Source organism: Peromyscus leucopus, chromosome 1, assembly GCF_004664715.2.
Source record: "Peromyscus leucopus breed LL Stock chromosome 1, UCI_PerLeu_2.1, whole genome shotgun sequence".
Taxonomy (NCBI): domain Eukaryota; kingdom Metazoa; phylum Chordata; class Mammalia; order Rodentia; family Cricetidae; genus Peromyscus; species Peromyscus leucopus.
The window spans coordinates 121,952,113-121,971,326 of NC_051063.1; the positions used below are offsets into that span (position 1 = coordinate 121,952,113).

At 44.9% G+C, this 19,214-nt stretch overlaps 1 protein-coding gene across 3 annotated transcripts in view; it reads right to left on the minus strand.

The window, feature by feature from the left end:
* Adamtsl3 (ADAMTS like 3) overlaps positions 1-19,214 on the minus strand; it is a 294,249-nt gene that overhangs the window by 75,418 nt on the left and 199,617 nt on the right. For all 3 annotated transcript variants that reach the window (XR_005089681.1, XM_028873809.2, XM_028873810.2), the window contains exons 14-17: positions 18,997-19,144; positions 17,154-17,238; positions 6,089-6,378; positions 168-297 (exon numbers count right to left, since the gene is read on the minus strand). Coding sequence is in view for 2 of the 3 variants with exons in the window: in XM_028873809.2 (XP_028729642.1) it covers positions 168-297; positions 6,089-6,378; positions 17,154-17,238; positions 18,997-19,144 (653 nt within the window). In the remaining variant the exon portion in view is untranslated. The remainder of the gene's footprint in view (positions 1-167; positions 298-6,088; positions 6,379-17,153; positions 17,239-18,996; positions 19,145-19,214) is intronic.

Sequence of the window (19,214 nt, forward strand, 5' to 3'; positions counted from 1 at the left end):
TTTGCGCCTTTCCTGGAACTCACTTGGTAGCCCAGGCTGGCCTCGAACTCACAGAGATCCGCCTGGCTCTGCCTCCCGAGTGCTGGGATTAAAGGCGTGCGCCACCACCGCCCGGCTCTGACAGTATTTCTATCCTTCACATAACAGTATTTCTATCCTTCACATACCTGGGCGGGCAGGGCTCCGTGTTACAGGCCTGACTCATTGCTGGAGGACGGTGCACCATGTCACACAGGCTGTCATTGACCGTCTGCTGGGTCTGGGTGTGTAAGCACACAGCGATGGCTTCTTGATGGCCTGGAAGGTGGAAAGAGAAACAACGTGGACATAGAACAACTCACCATGCAAAGAAGAAAAAAGGATTTGGGGACTTCACGTCACTAGGACTTTGCCCTTTGGACTGCATCAGAAGCCATCTGTGAGCAAACCCCAAGACTCCAGCCCTTAATACGTCTTCATTCACCTCTAGACTCAGTCCCACTCCTCTATCTGCCAAGATCTACTTACCTGGAAACTTGTCGGAGCAGCCTAGACTCAGAATCAGCTGCTTCCTAAGGAGAGCTAGGTGTACGCCACACACACACACACACACACACACACACACACACACACACACACACACACACAAACTCCCCACCCCACCCCCACAGTCAAGGTGTATCTTCCCATCATGTACAACAGTTTTCCTAAGGGAAAACTTTACATGTTCCACTAAAGAATATCATTTTTTTTCCTAGATCACCACACATTAATGAATCTCGTTGTACTTTGAATCATACAATTTGAAAGCAATTAGTGATGCTTTTGTTGGCAGAAATGCCTCCCATTGCACAAGCTTGTGATATGCCTTCACCTAAGTCTGCAATAACTCATGAGGCCAAACAAATGGCATTCGTGTCTCCATTTTATTCATGTAACAGTAAGGAATTTGAAATTTAGAGAGCCATTGAGACTGAAGCAGTGGTAAAACAAAAGCCGAAGAGTTGGCCTGGGGGATGACTCAGCCGCTGAAGTGCTTGCTGCATAAGAGGGGGAGACCCGGAATTTAGATCCCAAACCCAGGTAAATGCTCAGTGGGTGTGGCCATTCCTCTGAATTCCAGCCTCAGAAGGCAGAGCTGGGACCCCACAACAAGCTGTCAGGGGAGACCAGCCAAATCCAAATCCATATCCATGAGCTCTGGGTTTGATTGAGAGACTCTGCTTCAGGGAATAAGGTGGATGACTGATTAAGATGATTCCTGAAATCACTGAGGGCCTCTTAGGGTACATCCACACGTGTGCCCAGACATGTGCAAATATACATATACGAATGCACAATACACACACACACACACACACACACACACACACACACACACACACACACACACCTGAGAATGGAAAGGTAAAAATAGATAATTAGGTGGAAAAAGCCCCCTGGAAGAGTGAATTCCCTGCCTCTGGATTCAGTGGTCTCTGTTTTGTACACATGGCCTTCACATGCAGCAATAGCCCCTTGTATAAATGTGAACACTCAAGGGCATAAGTTCCTCTGGAGGCCAGACAGACAAATCTATGTGACTCCTAAAGCCAACACTCTCAACCAGTATTCTTTGTCTGTTTCGTGAAAAATGAAAGAAATTATTGGAAACTTGGAACTCGGTGAACTAGGACTCAAACTTTTGATGAAAAATATCTAGTGAAAACACTTACAGTGACTGCCTGTTGTTTGAAATACACATACATTTTCACTTTTACATCAAATGTACTTTCGATTATGTTACAAGATTGCAGCCCTTTTTCTGAATGCCACGTTTCAATTCAACCATTTTACAGCATTTTGCAGAAGGTAGTATAGGCCAAAATACTTATAAGATGGAAATTTTGTTTGCTCGACTCTCTCTGATAAGTTTTCTCCCGATCTTCATCTGCACTGTTATGCTCTCCACAATGGCAAGATGCAGTTGGCAGGTACCTTCTTTGAGTATTTCACACAGGACTGATTACCCCCAAATGCAAGAAGACATGGCTACAGCCTAGGGTCTCTGACTTTTATTTCAAAGTATCAAGTCCCTTAGTAGCCTCATAGGAGAATGGATGCTCATTTCCTAATAGATTTTGTTGTTTGTTTGTTTGTTTTAAATCTGTGGTCGGTATGTAAAATGAATAAAAAAAAATCTCAATAAAAAAAGGAAAATAAAATAAAATAAAATTTTAGACAAAGTAAAAAAAAAATCTAAGAAAACTGCAGTCATATTTCAAATACATTTCAATTTGTAACAAATTCCTTACAGAATCTCTTCAGAATATTTTGAACGTTCTGTGGAGACAGACTTGGGGAAGTTCTTAGAGCACCACTTGAAATTGTTTGGAAAGAATTTACAACACCCATGACATACTTTTTGTTAACAGAAAAAAGGTTAAAATCTACTAAATAATTTGGGATATTTATTGGTATAGAATATATTTTCCAGAGGTGGCCACAGAATATTTCCTAGACCACATTTTGATCCAACAATGTGATTTTAACATTCCTTTTTGGGGGAAGTTTGATCAAATAGTTATCTTTAAAACAGAAAAAGGTAAAATTTAAAATTCATCAAAATAAGTTCATGTTATTCCTAAGAAAATTCAGGTCACTACATTTCCACACTTAGAACATGTTAATGAATGTGTTCAGTGAAGTTTATATAATAAATTCCTTTTGTTGCATGAGAATATATCCCTCATACTTGATTTCTACAGTGTTTGGATAAAAGTGTCATCTCTTAGTTACACACACACACACACACATACACACACACACACACACACACACACACACAGAGTCATATGCCAATGACAAGGAAACATTCAAAGACATATGTTATTGGGTAATCTTTCATTGTGCAAACTAGAGTGTCCTTGCATAAGCAAGACAGAAGTGACATCTCTTCATGATATCACATTATGAGACCTTCATCATGTATGTGATGGCACATGGCCACATCTATAGGTACATGTGTATAAAAACATACACTCAAAGTCTTCATCAAGAAATTTAAAATGATGAATGTAAAAACAAAGATTTTAATAGTAGAAGCAGAGCCAATTAAAAATAAAATACACCCGGGAATGGTGGCACACTCATTTAATCCCAGCATTTGGGAGGCAGAGGCAAGCAGATCTTTGTGAGTTTGAGGCCAGCCTGGTCTACAGAGTAAGTTCCAGCTAGGACTACATAGTCATACCCCATATCAAAAAACAAACAAACCAAAGAATAAGTAAATTTCTTTGTGTTGTTTGATCAGTTTGAGCTATGTTATTGACAAGTTCATACCACACCCTCACATATATGCAGCATGTGTATATGTGATATGTGCCTGTGAGGTATGTGTGTGTGTGATATTTGCATGTGTGTGATATTTGTGTGTGTGCACATATGTGCACCTGAGTTCATATTGAAAAAATTAGCTAGTATGATTAAGTGCAGACTACTACAACCCTCCAGGTAATGAGAAGAGAGGAAGCAGTATGTCATGGACCCAGAGAAGGTCAGTGAACAGTGCCACACTTTAGCAAATACGCACATCGCTCAGTGTCCCACACAGGTGGCTTCTTTTCAGGAGGCTGTGAAGACACAGCTGGTAAAGATTAAAGGTTGTTGAAGGCTGTTCGGCTTTATGATGGGCATCCTGAACATCACTGGGACCTGACAGGAAGTGACCAATTATAGCAAGAGTAGCTGGAAAAACTACAGCTCATGGCCTGTCAAGATTTGAAGGGATTTGGAGAGAGTGAAACTGTGATGGCTAATGTACCGTGTCAGGAACACCTCTCCATAGGGAGCATGTTAAAATGAGTCCAGAGTGAACTTATTCAACTTTTATTCTCTTCCACTGCTGCTAGGACTCATCAAGAGAGAGGGCCACTTTCTATATGCCAAGAGCACACCAGGGTTAAGGTTTCCAAGATGCATAATAAGAGACATCTGAGGTCCTGAACTTGGAGAGAACTTAAGATTGGGGCAAACACATGACAGCTTTGGGGTTTACTGAGGTCCTGTGCTCTGGAGATAAGAGACATGGTTTGTGTTTCCGGTCTAAGGAGACCAGAAAGGCTAAATTCCTAGCTGGAATGGACTTGTAGGAATGAGGGAGCAGTGGGTGAGAGGGGGAAATAAATGGAGGCAGCTGGGGCTCTCCTGTAGCTCACCTCAAATGCTAGCAGAGGATGATCTTGGAAATCCTGGTCTCCTCGCCTCTACTTCTCAAGTGTTGGGTCTACAGGCCTGTCTCCCTGCACTTGACTCAGCTAAGGGACAGCTCCACACACCCACCAGTAGCCTTGCTGTAGCCTGGAGTGAGGCACATGCCATTTTAGGGGACTGAGTACCAAGGTGGCAGTGGTACAGAGCAGAGCTCAAGGATGGGTGTGTTCAGAGACAGATCAGGGACACTGGAGGGCAAGGATTGAGAATTCAGTCTCCAGAGTGAGGATCTGAGTCACAATGGTTGGCCTTGAGATCTACCACCTACTAGGGCATTCCAAGCCACCAGCTCAAGACCCCTAGAAAGAGTAGAGCACACTCATGAGCCAATAGCTCAGAGGTAGCTGCTTCTTTTGCTTTCTGACCTTCTTTCAGTGAGGAAGGTGCTCAGGGAGGGAGCCCACGGCATAGCAGGTGGCTGGCTGGAAAGCTAAATCAAGAGTTATAGAACAGACAGGGTGTCAGGGGTCCTGGCTCACGGGAGAAACTAGGGTTCTTTCTTGTTAGTAAAATTTCTAGCTTTCCTGGTTGTTATGTTTTCTTTTAAATCAAGTGTGTGTGTGTGTGTGTGTGTGTGTGTGTGTGTGTGTGTGTGTGTGTGTGTATGCATGCGCACACGAAGGCACAAATGACTATGAAGGCCAGATACCAACGTGTTGTTCCTTAGAAGCCATCCACCTGGTTTCTGAAACATGGTTTCTCACTGGCCTGTGGCTCACTGATGACTAGATTAGTTGGCCATTGAGTCCCTGGGACTCACTTGTCTTCACCACCCACACCACCACGCCTGGCTTTTTATATGAGTACTGGGATCAAACTCAGCTGTGGTGGTTTGAAAGAAAACGCTCCCCAAAGGGAGTGGCACTATTAGGAGGTGTGGCTTTGTTGGAGTGGGTGTGACCTTATTGGAGGGAGTGTGTCACTGTGGAGGTGGGCTTTGAGGTCTCATAGATGCTCAAGCCCCACCCAGTGTCTCATGACACTTCCTACTGCCTGCAAGATGTAGGACTCTCAGCTACTTCTCCTGTACCATGTCTGCCTGCATGCTGCCATGCTCCCTGCCAGGATGATAATGGACTGAACCTCTGAAACTGTATGCGAGCCACCCCAATTAAATGTTCCCTTTATAAGACTTGCTGTGGTCACGGTGTCTCCTCACAGCAATGGAAACCCTAAGACATCAGGACTTCAGGCTGTGCAGACAGCTCTTTACTAAGCCATGCTCCTAGCCCCTTGCTGGTTATCTTCATCCTCCCACTTTAAGCAAAAGCTAGAAAGAAAACAGTCCTTGGATACTGGCTCCTTGCTAATTTATTCCTTCAAAAAAAAATCCTTAATGCTTAAACAATCCCAAGTTCCACTTCCCCTTCTAAGCAGAACCTGGCTATACACACCAGTTATCTCCTATACCTAGCCTGGCCCTGCATGTCAGCTATTCACCCATCATGGGGGTGAATGTGCTCTGTACTGGTTCCTGGTCCAGCAGCAGGCATGAACAGAGACATTTTCTTAGGATGCATCTTACTGACCATCACAGCAGCTATAAGCAATCTGAGGCGGCCTCGTCCTATGACAATGATTTCTACGTAAGATTGCTTCAATATATCCATTCTGCATTTTCTAATTTATTCCATATTAACCAGTGAACCCCTTCCTCTCTTGATGAAGCAAATTCTTAGGCCAAAGATACTGTTTTAGTCACTATAACTCCCAAATATAAAAGAAAGAAAAAGCATAGTTTTGCTATTGAATGAATTCATCCCTTTTAGATTTTTGTTGATTTGCATATATGGCGTACATGAGATCATACCCTCCACAATAGACCACGTGTCTATCTCTTAGGAAGGGGTTTGATTACCTCCTAAACACGTCGCAGTGCAGGGCGTAAAACCAGCATACTCCCAGTCGTAAGTCATCTCACTGTCCTTCTCCTGGAGAGGGCCACCCAGCTCTGGAGACATAGGACTCTGGTCACAGGCTTCAAGGAGGCAGGGTCGCTCAGTGGGCGGCTTGGGGCCTTCACACTCTTCCTCAGGGAGCTCAGTCTCAGTCTGTGTGAATGTGAGGAGCACCCGACACCTCACCTCACGCACCTGAATGCCCGGTCCACAGGTGGTGCTGCAGGCCGACCAGGGTTCCGGGATGAACCTGGGAAACACCGGAAACCAGGAGAGGGGGTCACATGCGGTCCATAAGAGGAATGCTATGGTTCTGATGACTGTCAATTATGTACTTAACCTGTTTTGGAATCTTACAACCGACAGAAAGAATTCTTCATTAAAGACACACTTCTTTTGCCTCCACACAAAAATCAAAGTTCCGTGCTAAGACCAGTGTAAAGCACTACAGTGTGTCTTAAGATGTAATAAGTAAGCCACCATTTAGAGATAATTACATGATTTCATTTCAAGAGGGGTATTTTTGCTAGTCTGTATTCAGCCAGTTTACGAAGGTGAACTTCCCCTTCGTAACAGGGAGAGTGGTGTTGAACCTTCTCCGGATTTGAGAGCCCAGCTGCAGGGTAAGGCAGATGTGCGTGCAAAGAGGACGAGGCCGTGATGTCCTCCTTTCGTGTTTAACAGATACTTGGGCTTTTAAATGTTCTGGAACATAGGTGGGGTGCACAAACTGGCCAGAGAGTGAAGCCTTCATTCACGAGGGCTGCCAGACTCTCAAATCAAACCCAGCTTATTATAGCTGTTCCTGTAACCGCCCACCAGCTACAAATGACTTTTATAGTTTGACACTGTTGGTGATGAAAGAGGATCATATTTTGTGACCCAGGAAAATTAAATAGAATCCACATTTTAGTGTCGATAATGAAAACCGTACCCGGGACACGGCCACACTCATTTGTCAACCTCCCATTTATGCCTGTTTTTCTGCTACCGGGCAGAAATGGATGTTTACGACAGATCATTTATTCTTTGTAACCTAAAATATTTACTCTCTAGATCTCTTCAGAAAAGATGTCTAACCCTTGCACACACTCATTAAAAATTAGACTCTGTCGGGACATGTATATGTAAGACACTCTGACGCAGTCCTTTGTATCACAGGATAGTAACAGGTGGACAGAAGGGTGGGGCCGGCTTCGAGGGTGAAAGCGCTTGCAATATGAGTCTGACAATCCCCAGAACCCACATACAAAGCCGGGCAGGCGCGAGACTGGGCTAGGAGCCTTACCACCCGAGTGAGTTTGACCCCCAGAACCCAGGTCCAAAGCCGGGCGTGGTAGTGGGCTGTCCCAACACTCCTTCGGCAAAGTGGAAAAGGAGAATGGCCCAGCAGCTCACAGGCCAGCTATCCCAGAATATGCAGCCCAGTGGCAGAAACAAGTGAGACTCTGCCACAAACAAGGTAGAAGGCGCCTCCTTCTTGACTGCTACAAGTTATCCCCCGAGCTCCACACACGCTCTGTGACATGCATGCTTGTACTTATCACACACCAACCCACCCCCACACACTACCACCACCGCCACCCACACATATGCACATGTATACACACACACCTACACACAAAAAAGAGGAATAAAAAGTTAAAAGAAAGTAAAGTGACAAGTGAAAAAAAAGGGGGAAGTGCTGTGGGATGGTCTGTATGTTATATGTGTTGCTCTGATTGGTTAATAAATAAAACACTGATTGGCCAGTAGCCAGGCAGGAAGTATAGGCGGGACAAGGAGAGAGGAGAATTCTGGGGAGTGGAAGGCTGAGGCAGAGAGACGCTGCCAGCCGCCGCCATGAGAAGATGTTAAGATCCCGGTAAGCCACGAGCCACGTGGCAACTTACAGATAAATAGAAATGGGTTGATTTAAGAAAAAGAACAGTTAGCAAGAAGCCTGCCACCTCCATGTAGTTTATCAGTAATATAAGTCTCTGTGTGTTTACTTGGTTGGGCCTGAACAGCTGTGGGACTGGCGGGTGAGAGAGATTTGTCCTGACCGTGGGCCAGGCAGGACCAGAAAAATTCTAGCTACAGAATTCAGTGACAGACAGATCAAGTTTAGAAAACTCTGCATTGAGTAATGTCACTCAGCAGGTGTATTTACTCCAACACCACCCCTAAGACTATGATATTAGACTTCACACTATACTAAGTAAGATAAATGCAATGTGAAACACTGGAGAAGCAGAACTCAGGACTCCAATGTGTCTAACAGAGTCCGTCTGCTAGATAGCCACAAGAAGCTGCTGCTGAGGTGCCAAGATGCAGTTCCCACCATTAGTGTTCCAAAGTCACTATGACTCTGAACAGTGTGCTTCCCAAGTCCTGTATGCAGTGACCACTGAGACACCTGAGTGACTCCCCTGGGACCCCACAGCAGTGCTGGGGTGTGGCTTACTCTGTCCTTTGAGTATCAGACGTCTCAGTCTGATAATCCCCAAGCCTCCATTTACCTTGAAGTCTCTTTTCAGAACTCACCAACTCTACTTCAGACTAGCTGGTGCTGAAACTATTTCCTGCTGAGAAATATGGACACTCGGCTTCACTTGAGGAGCTGTCTCTGAAGAGAACTCCTGTCACCCCTGCTGCTGCAGACATGAGCGTCTCTTCTCTCAGAACTCATGGATAGTGCCCTTTAAACAGGTAAGACTCATGTATACACTATGTCCCATGACACAGATGATTAAAAGTGCCACTTTTAGGGTGACAGGAAGAGGGAACTTAGGTAAGCCAATATTGAAGAGAATCAAGACAGCAACATGAAACGGAAAGTGTTTACAAAAATAAGGAAAAACACATCTTGAAAAGGCGAATTGTGTTCCAGGAGGCCGTGATAAAAAGCCTAAAGCTGTAGGCGGCATAGTAGCTTCCACACATATCCCCATGCTGGACCCCTCGGAATATGCGATGATACCATAGTCTGCAGCAAGAAGGACCCAAGTGAGGTTACTAAGGTTGTAAATTTAGAGATGATCCAGTATTGTTACGGTGGACACAGTCTCACCACACGGGCCTTCAGAGAGAGGAGCCTCTCAGGTAGAAGTCAGAAGGGCGGCAGGGTTGGAGGTGAGGGGGCCTGTCGTAAGGCCTGAGCAGCATTCAGTTCTTGCTGCTGGCTCAAAGGTGGAAGCTGCCACATGTCACAGAATGAAAGTGGTCTCTTCAACTTGAGGACAATCCTCCAATAGGCAACCAGGAGATAGGGGTTTCCACTCTACAACCTTACAGTAGGACAAAGGAAAGAAACAGAAGAAAACGAAAAAGAAATAGAGTAGAAGAAAACTTTCATGAACCCCAGAAAGATCTAGACTCAAACATCTGACTGGGCTGGCAAGATGGCTCCGTGGGAAAAGGCACTTGCTGTCAAGCCTGACGGCCTGAGTTCAATCCCTGGGATCCGTGGGGTGGAAAGAGAATCAACTGCAAGTTGTCCTCTGCCCTCCACACTCATGCTGGGCACATGTGCACGCCCATGCATAAACACACAAAAAATAATAAAATGACAAACGCTAAGCCTTTAATGTCTATCAATATTATTGACACACAAGTTGTATCTGGGTTTGTTTTAGAGAAGTACTCTAATTTTAATTATATGGAAAATATCCAAATAAGCAAATATCTAAAACACTGGAAGAATCGCTGCCAATAAAGGGAGATAAGGCAGTCTAGTATAAAAGTAAAATAAGTCGGGCGGTGGTGGCGCACGCCTTTAATCCCAGCACTCGGGAGGCAGAGGCAGGCGGATCTCTGTGAGCTCGAGGCCAGCCTGGGCTACCAAGTGAGTTCCAGGAAAGGCGCAAAGCTACACAGAGAAACCCTGTCTCGAAAAACCAAAAAAAAAAAAAAAAAAGTAAAATAAGAGGGTAAAGAAGGAAGGTATAAATATCAGGGGGAAAATGAACAGCGGCTGGGCATGGTGGTGTGCACCTACAATACCGGCATTTGGGAGATGGAGGAAAGAGGTGGTGCGTTTGAAGCCAGCCTGGGCTTTATAATCTGCCCGTTGACACCTTGTCTCAACAAACAAACAAAACAATTGCTCTCCAGTCAAAGAATAAACCTAAGAGACAAGGTATCATCAAATTTATCTGGTAGTTACAAAACATAAAATTTAACTGAAAACTTTTGGGAAAAAAAAGAATTCAATATATAATTAACAAATGTGTCATGTGTAAATATGAAACATAGATATGTAACATAAAATTTCCCCAGAATTCAGCTAACACAATGTGCATCTTACATACATTATTTAATATAATTTTTATATTACCTCCTTAATTTTATAAGTGAGAAAAGCCAACACTTAGAAATACAAGAACATTTCCATAATTCTATGAGCTTATAAATAAAAATTTTATGCAAAATATGCTGGTCTGATGTAACTAAAGCTGTGAAATGCTGGGTAAAAGCCCAGTAAGATGGCATGGCAGGTAGAGATGCTCGCTGCCAAGGCTAACTCGACCTGAGTCAATTCCTAGGTCCCATACTGTGGAAGGAGAGAACCGACGCATGGACGTTGTCTTTTGAGCTCCACACACATGCTGTGGCACATACATGCCCATGCACACACACTAATAAATGAGTAAAATTTAATTTTTTAAAATTTGAAATGTTGGGTAGCTTCTGACACCAATGATCTGAACAAATTGAAAGGATACCCTCCACCCTGGAGCACGAGACTCAGAACTGCAAAGACTCTTGCTTTCCCCAGAACTGGACTATTTTGGACCTAAATCTCTAAGCTTATTAGAGTTGGGGGCCAAAAAGACACAAAACAACCTTAAAGTTTTATAGAAGACTGAGAACAGCCATGAACATCTTCAAGAGAAGAAGCAATTATAGAGTAGGTGTTTAACCTGATAGAAAAAAAAATAGAATTAAAAAGTTAAAATTGGGAACTGGAGAGATGATTAAATAGTTAAAAGCGTTTGTTGCTCTACAAAAATAAATTTACCGCCATGTGGCAGTAGCACACACCTTTAATCCCAGCACTCAGAAGACAGAGCCAGGTGGATCTCTGTGAGTTCAAGGTCAGCCTAGTCTACAGAGCAAGATCCAGGACAGGCACCAAAACTACACAGACTCAAAAAACCAAAAATAAATAATAAATAAATAAAAATAAAATAACTCAAATAATATGGTACTAGCAATGAAATATTAACTCACTAATGACATTTAAACATCAAAGTAGGGGCATTTGGGATTATTCAACTGTGCTCAATCAATTATTTTTTTTGAAAGAAATTAAGTTATGCTAATTTTTATAAACCACATTGTAATGTAAAACCCTCGGTGAACCAAAGATCAGTACAAAAAATATTAAGCGGGGAAGGATATTTTCTCCAGAGATACTTTTTCAGTGTTAACCAAGAGAGAGAGAAGGCAGCTTTAGTGTGGCTGGCGGGGAGGAAGGAGGACACGGAGTTTCTGAAAGGCCACTTGATGGCAGAAAGGCTTCAGCCAGCCTGTCTTTTCGTCCAGAAATCTCGCCCCAGCAGGGATAGCCTCACTGGAGAACTAGAAACTTGTTACTTGAGATTTGCTGGAGTTTGGTCTATCACAGTAAGTTAAACTAGAAGCAAGTCACAAGCCACTAGAGACCCTTACAATGTACAACAGTAAGGATTACACCGTTTTCCTGGTTGGTACGCTTCAACTGCAATTGCCTCCAGATAAAGTCCAAGCTCTTTACTGAACCTGTGCTACCACCAATATCTGCTCCAGTCTGGCATTACTGACCTCCTCGATCCTGAGGCCTTTGTCTATACACAGAGATTCCCAATATCCAGAAAACATGGGCCAGCCACCAGACACACATCCATGGCCCCACATATCTGCCACGCAGTGTTTCTGTCAGCTTTGGGACATCAGGATCACCAAATCATCCTTCCCAGGAAGCCATCCTGACACCTAACAATTCCTAATGTTGTCTTATGACACTGTGTTGGTTTGAATGTAATTGGCCCCTGTAAGCTCATAGGGAGTGGCACTATTAGGAGGTGTGGCTTTGTTGGAGTGGGTATGGCCTTGTTGGAGGAAGTGTGTCACTGTGGGGTGGGCTCTGAGATCTCATATTTGCCCAAGCCATGCCAAGGGCTTCACACTATTTCCTGTTGTCTTCCTATCAAGATGTAGCCAGCACCATGTCTGCCTGCACACCACCATGCTCCCCGCCATGATGATAATGGACTGAACCTCTGAAACTATAAACGAGCAACCCCAATTAAAAGTTTTCCTTTCTAAGAGTTTCCATGGTCATGGTGTCTCTTCACAGCAATAGAAACCCCAACTAAGATAAACACCAATATACCATGATACAGTGTGATCTCAGAATCCCACAGTATAACTCTGGATGGAAGAAACCTGAGTCCCTGTCAGCTGGCCGGAAACTGAAGCCCCTTCTCTAGTACAGACTGGGCCTCCTTACCCAAAATGCCTGGCACCAAAAGTTCCTCAGATTTTGAGTATTTTTAAGTTTCAGAATATTTGCATATATGCAGGTCTGAAAACAAATTCACTGGTTTCCTAGGTATTGTATGCATGAAACCGGAAGGTAATATGTAGTTTTAAGTATATCTGAATTTTGCCTACAGCCTATCATAGGCCATTGGGTAACCTGTTGGTGCTTATATATTCTCAGAGTTTGGGTTATGTTGTAATTTGTACACATGGACTAGAGATGCCCAGCTGCTACGACAGTCCATCAAATCTCTCTCTGTCCATCACTGACTAACTCTGAACCGGGCCAGTCCTTAGTCTTTCCACACCCTGGTTTACACGGCCTCCAAATGAAGACAATCATAACACCTAGGACACTGCAGATTAAGTGACTCTAATCCCCACAAGCACACTTAGAATACGATCTTCTGCCAAGGAAGCCCTCTGTGTTAGCTGTGGTTAGAAGAGCAAATTCCTGAAACACAGCCTGAGTCGGTTTTAGCAAATACAATTTCCACTCACAGCAAAGACAAAATAGCAGCGAAGAAAACATGCAGATGTCTCCGTCCTAGTTCTTTGGTTTTCATAAATGAAAACCGGGAGCCAGGCTAACAAAACCACTGACATGTTGGGAATCCCATAGAAGCGCGGGAGGCTCGGGGGAGGAACTGAAAAAGTTTGACGACGACAAATGAAAACGCAGTAGCCGTATTGGCCGAGGACACATTCCACAGCCGACGGCCAGGAAGGTCAGGACGGCAGTTCCCTTGGCTTCATTTCAGAAACTCTAGTTTTTCTTAATTTTCCTAATTAAAACAAAGTTTGCCTTTTGAACACCCACTCTATATGTAAATTCAGAGCTCAGCCTTGGTAAACCACAGTGGGGGGAGTGTTTATCTTTTCCTGGCTGGCTTGGCAGGCTTTCCTCGAGGGATGTGGAATACAGCTGGGACCATCCTCTCGTTTATTGTCAACCAGCAAGCAGCCCAGACCACAAAGGACAGTTGTCAGAAAAGGGGGAGCTGGAAGCTGAAATACACTGCCATTTTGTTTGGAAATGAAGACAGTGAACAGAATCGGAAGTGGCAGGGAAGTAAAACCTTCACACCAGCCAGCCGAGAGCAGGCCAGCAAATGCCAGGCAATGAGGAAATACCGGACTACTGCATAGAGACCTGGGAGCGGGAGAGGGCAGGGGTGGAGCAGAGGCCAGGCAACAGGGGCAGGCAGCTCGGGGGTCCACAGAGCGAGGAGAACCTGGAGTCCCTTCAGGAGCAAAGAGCACACCAGCTTTGATTTGAGGTTGAGGGAAGGGGAACCCTTATCTAAGTCAGGTGGTGCTGGCAGACGTGCAGGCTTGGAACAGACATGGGAGGCACCCACTGGAGCTATGGTGTATCCATTAGTGCTGTCCACTAATTCACTCTAACGAACAGTGTTTTCTGAACTTTAAAGGGATCTGAGGGACTACCTGGCCCGTTAGTTCCCAGTTTTTATTCACAGGCTGCCCTTTGTTTTCTATTGCTGTGATAACACACTGGGATCAAATGCGACTCGGGGAGGAAAGGGTTTAACTTCCCATGTCCCCATCACAATCTATCACTGAGGGACAAAGTAGGAACCTAAGCAGGGCAGGAACCTGGAGGCAGAAACTGAAGCAGAGACCATGAAGGATTGCTGCTTACTGGCTCCCTTTTCAGAGCTTGCCCAGCTTGTGTTTTTATACAACCCGGGACCACCCTGAAGGATTAGCACCTCCGCCCCAGCCCTCCCACGTGGATTATTAATCAAGAAAATGTCACACAAAGCTTTGTGACACACCAATCCGATGGGGGCATTTTCTCAATGGATGACTCTAACTTGCGTCTAGTTGACAAAAACCTAGCCAGCACTTACCCCTCGGAGGAGCCCAGAGTTCTTGTTAAGAACACAAGTAATGCCAAGTAGGGCAGCACTTGGAAAGCAGAGGGTCCTAAGTTTACGGCCAGCAAAAGCAACAAGACACTCCAGGCTGAATTCATAGATAAAATGTGGACTAGAAATGACCAGAGTCTGGGGTTGGGTAGGTAACAGGGACTGTTCAATAGGTAGAGTTCCTGCTAAGAATGATGAAAACACTCTGGGCAGTCAGGCAGCAGCGTGAATGTTCTTGGTGATGCTGAACTGTATGCTTTCAAATGGTCCAAGTGCCAAGCCTTGTGTTGGAATGTAAAACCATAGGAAGAGGAAAAATGCATTACTGTTGCAAATGGAAAAAAAATGGTGATACACCACTTCCAATAAGGCTGGCCCAGAGTTCATTACAACTTTTGTTTTGTTTGTTTTTAGACTTCTGAAAAAGGGTCTCACACCATAGCTCAAAATGGCCTTGGAACTCACTACGTAGCTCAGGCTGGCCTCAAATGCAATCCTCCGGCTTCGGCTTCCTGAGTGCTGCGATTAGAAATGTGAGCCACCAGGCCCCGCTTCATTACTCCTTAAAAAACAGCCCAAAGGAGCTTGATGGAAGTGATCTGAGGACCGCATTTTAAACTTATCAGTTTTTTTTAAAAGCTTGTTTCCCTTTTAGAGAGAGACACACAGTAGTGTGCAAAGGTGCTCAGATACGACGCACCGTGGTCAGTGTGGTGGAGCCGTGCCGTATTGATGGTGTAGAGAAAGCAAGTGCGGCCTTGAGGAGCTCGCTGTGGACGCGTGGGGCTTCTTTGCTCGCTGTGACCCCCTTCTGTGTAGGGTTGAAATGCTCTGTAACAAAAACACTTCCAAAACAAATTCAACTGGAGTGTAGGTCTGACCATAAGGGAAGACTGAGGAAGGGGTAGAGGGCAGTGCCAGGCTGCTGTATGTAGGCCAGTGTGGCTGAGGATCCCATGCAAGCACTCTGCTCTCTTTGACGCTGTAACTGGGGGGGGGAGGGGCGTCATTCACCTGCAGCATCCACAGTTCCATCTGTGGTGGTAGTCAGGCCTGCCTGTGGGGACTCACCGGGCCAAGATTGGGCTGAAGTAAGCCGGTGCTCCTGCGACATCACCAGAGGGAGATGGTGATGTCCATCTACTCTCCCCTGGGGCTCCCTGCTGGGCTGGATCATGCTCCTGAGGCACAGTGACAAATGGGAGTGTCCAGACAAGAGGAACAGGCTGGGAAGGGACTGAAGACAACAGCGTGTGAAAAATGCTGAGACGCTGAGAACGCTGGGCTTAGAGAAGACAAGTTCTGCGGACCCGTGACAGGTTTTTCTCAAGTTAGGTAGGCAAGGGATATAGCATGGGGACATGTGTTTCAGAAAATGGATGTTGGGAGGAGCTGTAGTTTGGATCAAGAGGAGAAGGTTACCTGTTCAAGCGTGGTAGTGCCCACGGAGCTAGAAGCAACGTTGAGCTACCACGAAGCACTTGTGTTGTTCAACTGCCCTGGGCTGTGTCTCAATGGAGTGAGCTCCAGCCACAGCTGAAGGTGCGGAGTGGTGATACAGAAGAGGCCCAGAGTGCTATGGGATGGGAGACGGGCTCTGGTACTGTGAGAGCTGGAGCTGAGAACCACCAGTACGAACTGTGGGCCTTGTGCAAGGCTTTGCCTCTCTACTCAGTTCTCTTTGTTTGTACAAGCAGCAGGTTGGAGTTGACATCTCGGGGAGACAAGCCAGATGGCTGTTGCGATCCCCTTTCCTGTCCCATCTGTGAATTGCTCTCTTTGCCGCTAGCCTGTCAGCACTCCAGACTCAACTGCCCACTGTGGGATCAGCTGTCCTGTCCAATTACTCCAGTCCGTCACGGGTGCTGCTGTTCTGATGGGCTTCTTCATGAGACATCTCAAAGTCTCTTTGCCTCCGTCTCCTCTTTGGGTCTCTCTCTCTCTCTGCCTCAAAAATGTTTCTGTGATTTGCTTGATTCTGCAAGTCTGTTGACACCATTATAAGCTGGCCCCATCACATAGCATGCAGACAGTAGCTGCTGATTTCTGAATCAGAATGGACCTTGGAGAGTCAGGCCCAACCTGCCCCCTTTATACAAAGAAAAATGAGCCACCAGCACTGAACAGTGAGGTCACATGGTTCATAGCGGTAGTTCATAGCTCTAGTCCACCCCGTACCACACTCTTTCTGTTCCTCTATGTCCCACCAGCCCTGGGACTGCTTCTCAGGCCACCCTGGTATGTTTCAACATCATTAGTTTTACAGAGATTGGCCATGACTTAAGCTTAGGACAATTGGTTTATTTGTACAATACTAGGATGGTCTTCAGCTAAACTACATGTGTGCACATCCAAGAACTATCCCCACTTGTCCCTGCAAGAGAACAAGGGTCTGCTTTGAGTTAGAGAACACAATCTTTTCCGTGCTTCTCACACATACTGCCAAAGCAGGACTGCTGAATTGTGAAATAAAGAGAATTCCTAGCCAGCTCAGGCTCTCTGGAGTCCGTAAATCCAGGTCGTTGGGATACTAAATGTATCGTCAAGCTCCAATGAGCACAAAAATGACATACATCATGTAAACTGGCTGTGCCCCGATTATGTCCATGAAAGGCCCTGGACTCACTTTGGTTCTTCTGTGGCTGTTCTGGTCTCTTCTAGTTCTTGTGCTTGTTTCAGCCAAGGTAATTTAGCTTCCACTGGACTTTTTTCTGAGAGAGAAAAAAGAAAGTAAACAATGAATTTCATTACTATCTATCATTAAGGACTTTGATACATGCTTGTTATTGACTGGAGAGTTCATTAACACGGGGTTATACTTTCCAAATGCACAGTACATTTGCTTCTGGAATGAATAAAATCCCTGCTATTTTTTTAATTAACACATTACAAAATGCAACCAAAACGATCCCCCATTATAATGAATGCAGTTGAACATCCAAAAGTTAAACATCCAAATGCCTTACATAACTCAACACCCCTTTCTGCTCTTTTTATATTGAAGCTCTTATTCCAACAATATCAGAGTCTTCCTTTTGCCACAAATTCTTCTGGTCTCTTGAATTAATAAATTAACAGAGAAAAGCAAATATCAAGAGGCCAGTGAAGTGGAAAGATGAGATTCTGTGTGTGGCTTATTCAAATTCCATTGTTACCATGGGAGATGAAAACCATCTACATGGGCATGAAAGGGACAGTTGCTATGCCCTTCTGTCCTTTGAGGCTTCCATGACAGGTGGAGAGAGCTAATCCAGTTGTGAAGTGAAGAATTTGGAGACACTTCAGGGAGACTTAGAGACATGGAGAAAAAGTCTGTGGAAGTCCTGTTGGTGACAGAGGTAATAAGCAAAAGCTTCAAGATGGGAACCTATAATGACTGTGTGTCTGCATGGCAGCTACTGCTCTTTCCACACAATGGGCTCAGTCAGACTGATGAGCTGTGGGGCTTTCTGTATAAACAAGGAACCGAGAATTCCTGAGGAAGAATTTTACCATTCTGTCTGAAGTACTAAGGAAAAGGCTTTACAAAGAGGTGAAGAGGTGAGAACAATCTTTTCCCATTTCCTTTTTATCACATCTGTCTATCTACCCATCTATCTATTCACTTGTGTGTGTGTGTGTGTGTGTGTGTGTGTGTGTGTGTGTGTGTGTATGTATGCACATGTTAGCACTCATGTATAGGGCAGAGGACAATTTTTTTTAGAAGTCATGGTTCTCTGGTTCTACCACATGAGTTTCAAGGGATCAAAGCAGGTTGTCAGGGTTGGCAAGTACCTTTACCTGCTGAGCCAGTTCTCTAGTTACCTTTTTCTATGTCAAGAAGGTACCTGTCATAAGGATAGGCACAGGGAAATAATCATGGGGTGGGGAGCAAATATCTGAGAGGTGATCAAGACTTGCTAGTCATAAATGTCTGCTTATCCACATGGACCAAATGAGAAGTCCTAAAAGGCACTCACAGAGTGGCAACCAAGTCTTCATTCACCCCGTGCACTGTGACACATGATGATGTCATCATGCCTCTATCAAGGGGCACTGCAGTAAAGAGGCACCCACACATTTCGAGAGCAAAGAAGGACAAAAAGAGCTATTCTGGGCATAAGAGCAGTGGGCTCCTCCTCCCTCCTTTATTGATCTTCTTTTCTTCTTCACCCTCTCCTTTTCCTTCTCCTCCTCATCTTTCTTTCTCTTGATGGTGGGAACTGCACAAAGAAATATTTTATGTCCACCATGAAATGTGAGCCCAAACCTAGACAGATGAGAACCACCCTGTGTGAACTACATTAACAGCAATCCAGTTTTCCCTCCAGATCATAAATCACATATGTCCAACTTCCTTAGCCAGATCCCTTGCAAACTGTCAACAAAACCATCCTCATAAGAAAATAAATGGGAATGGAAATTTCCCAGTAGGGAACGAGAGCTGGAAAACCCTATTTGATTTCGGTTACAACACACTCCATGCTTACCTTTAGGCTTATAGCATGGGATGGGGATGACACACTCCTCTTTGATGTGCAGTTTCATCTGTGGGTTGCAGCCCCCGACATGCTGCCCACGATGGTTGATACACAGAACCACTCGGTAGCGCAACCCTCGGCCACAGGTCACTGTGCACTTTGAGAAAAGGTAGGAGAAGCCAGTGAGTAGCTTTAGCTGGATAAGGTGTACAAAATCATCATTTTTA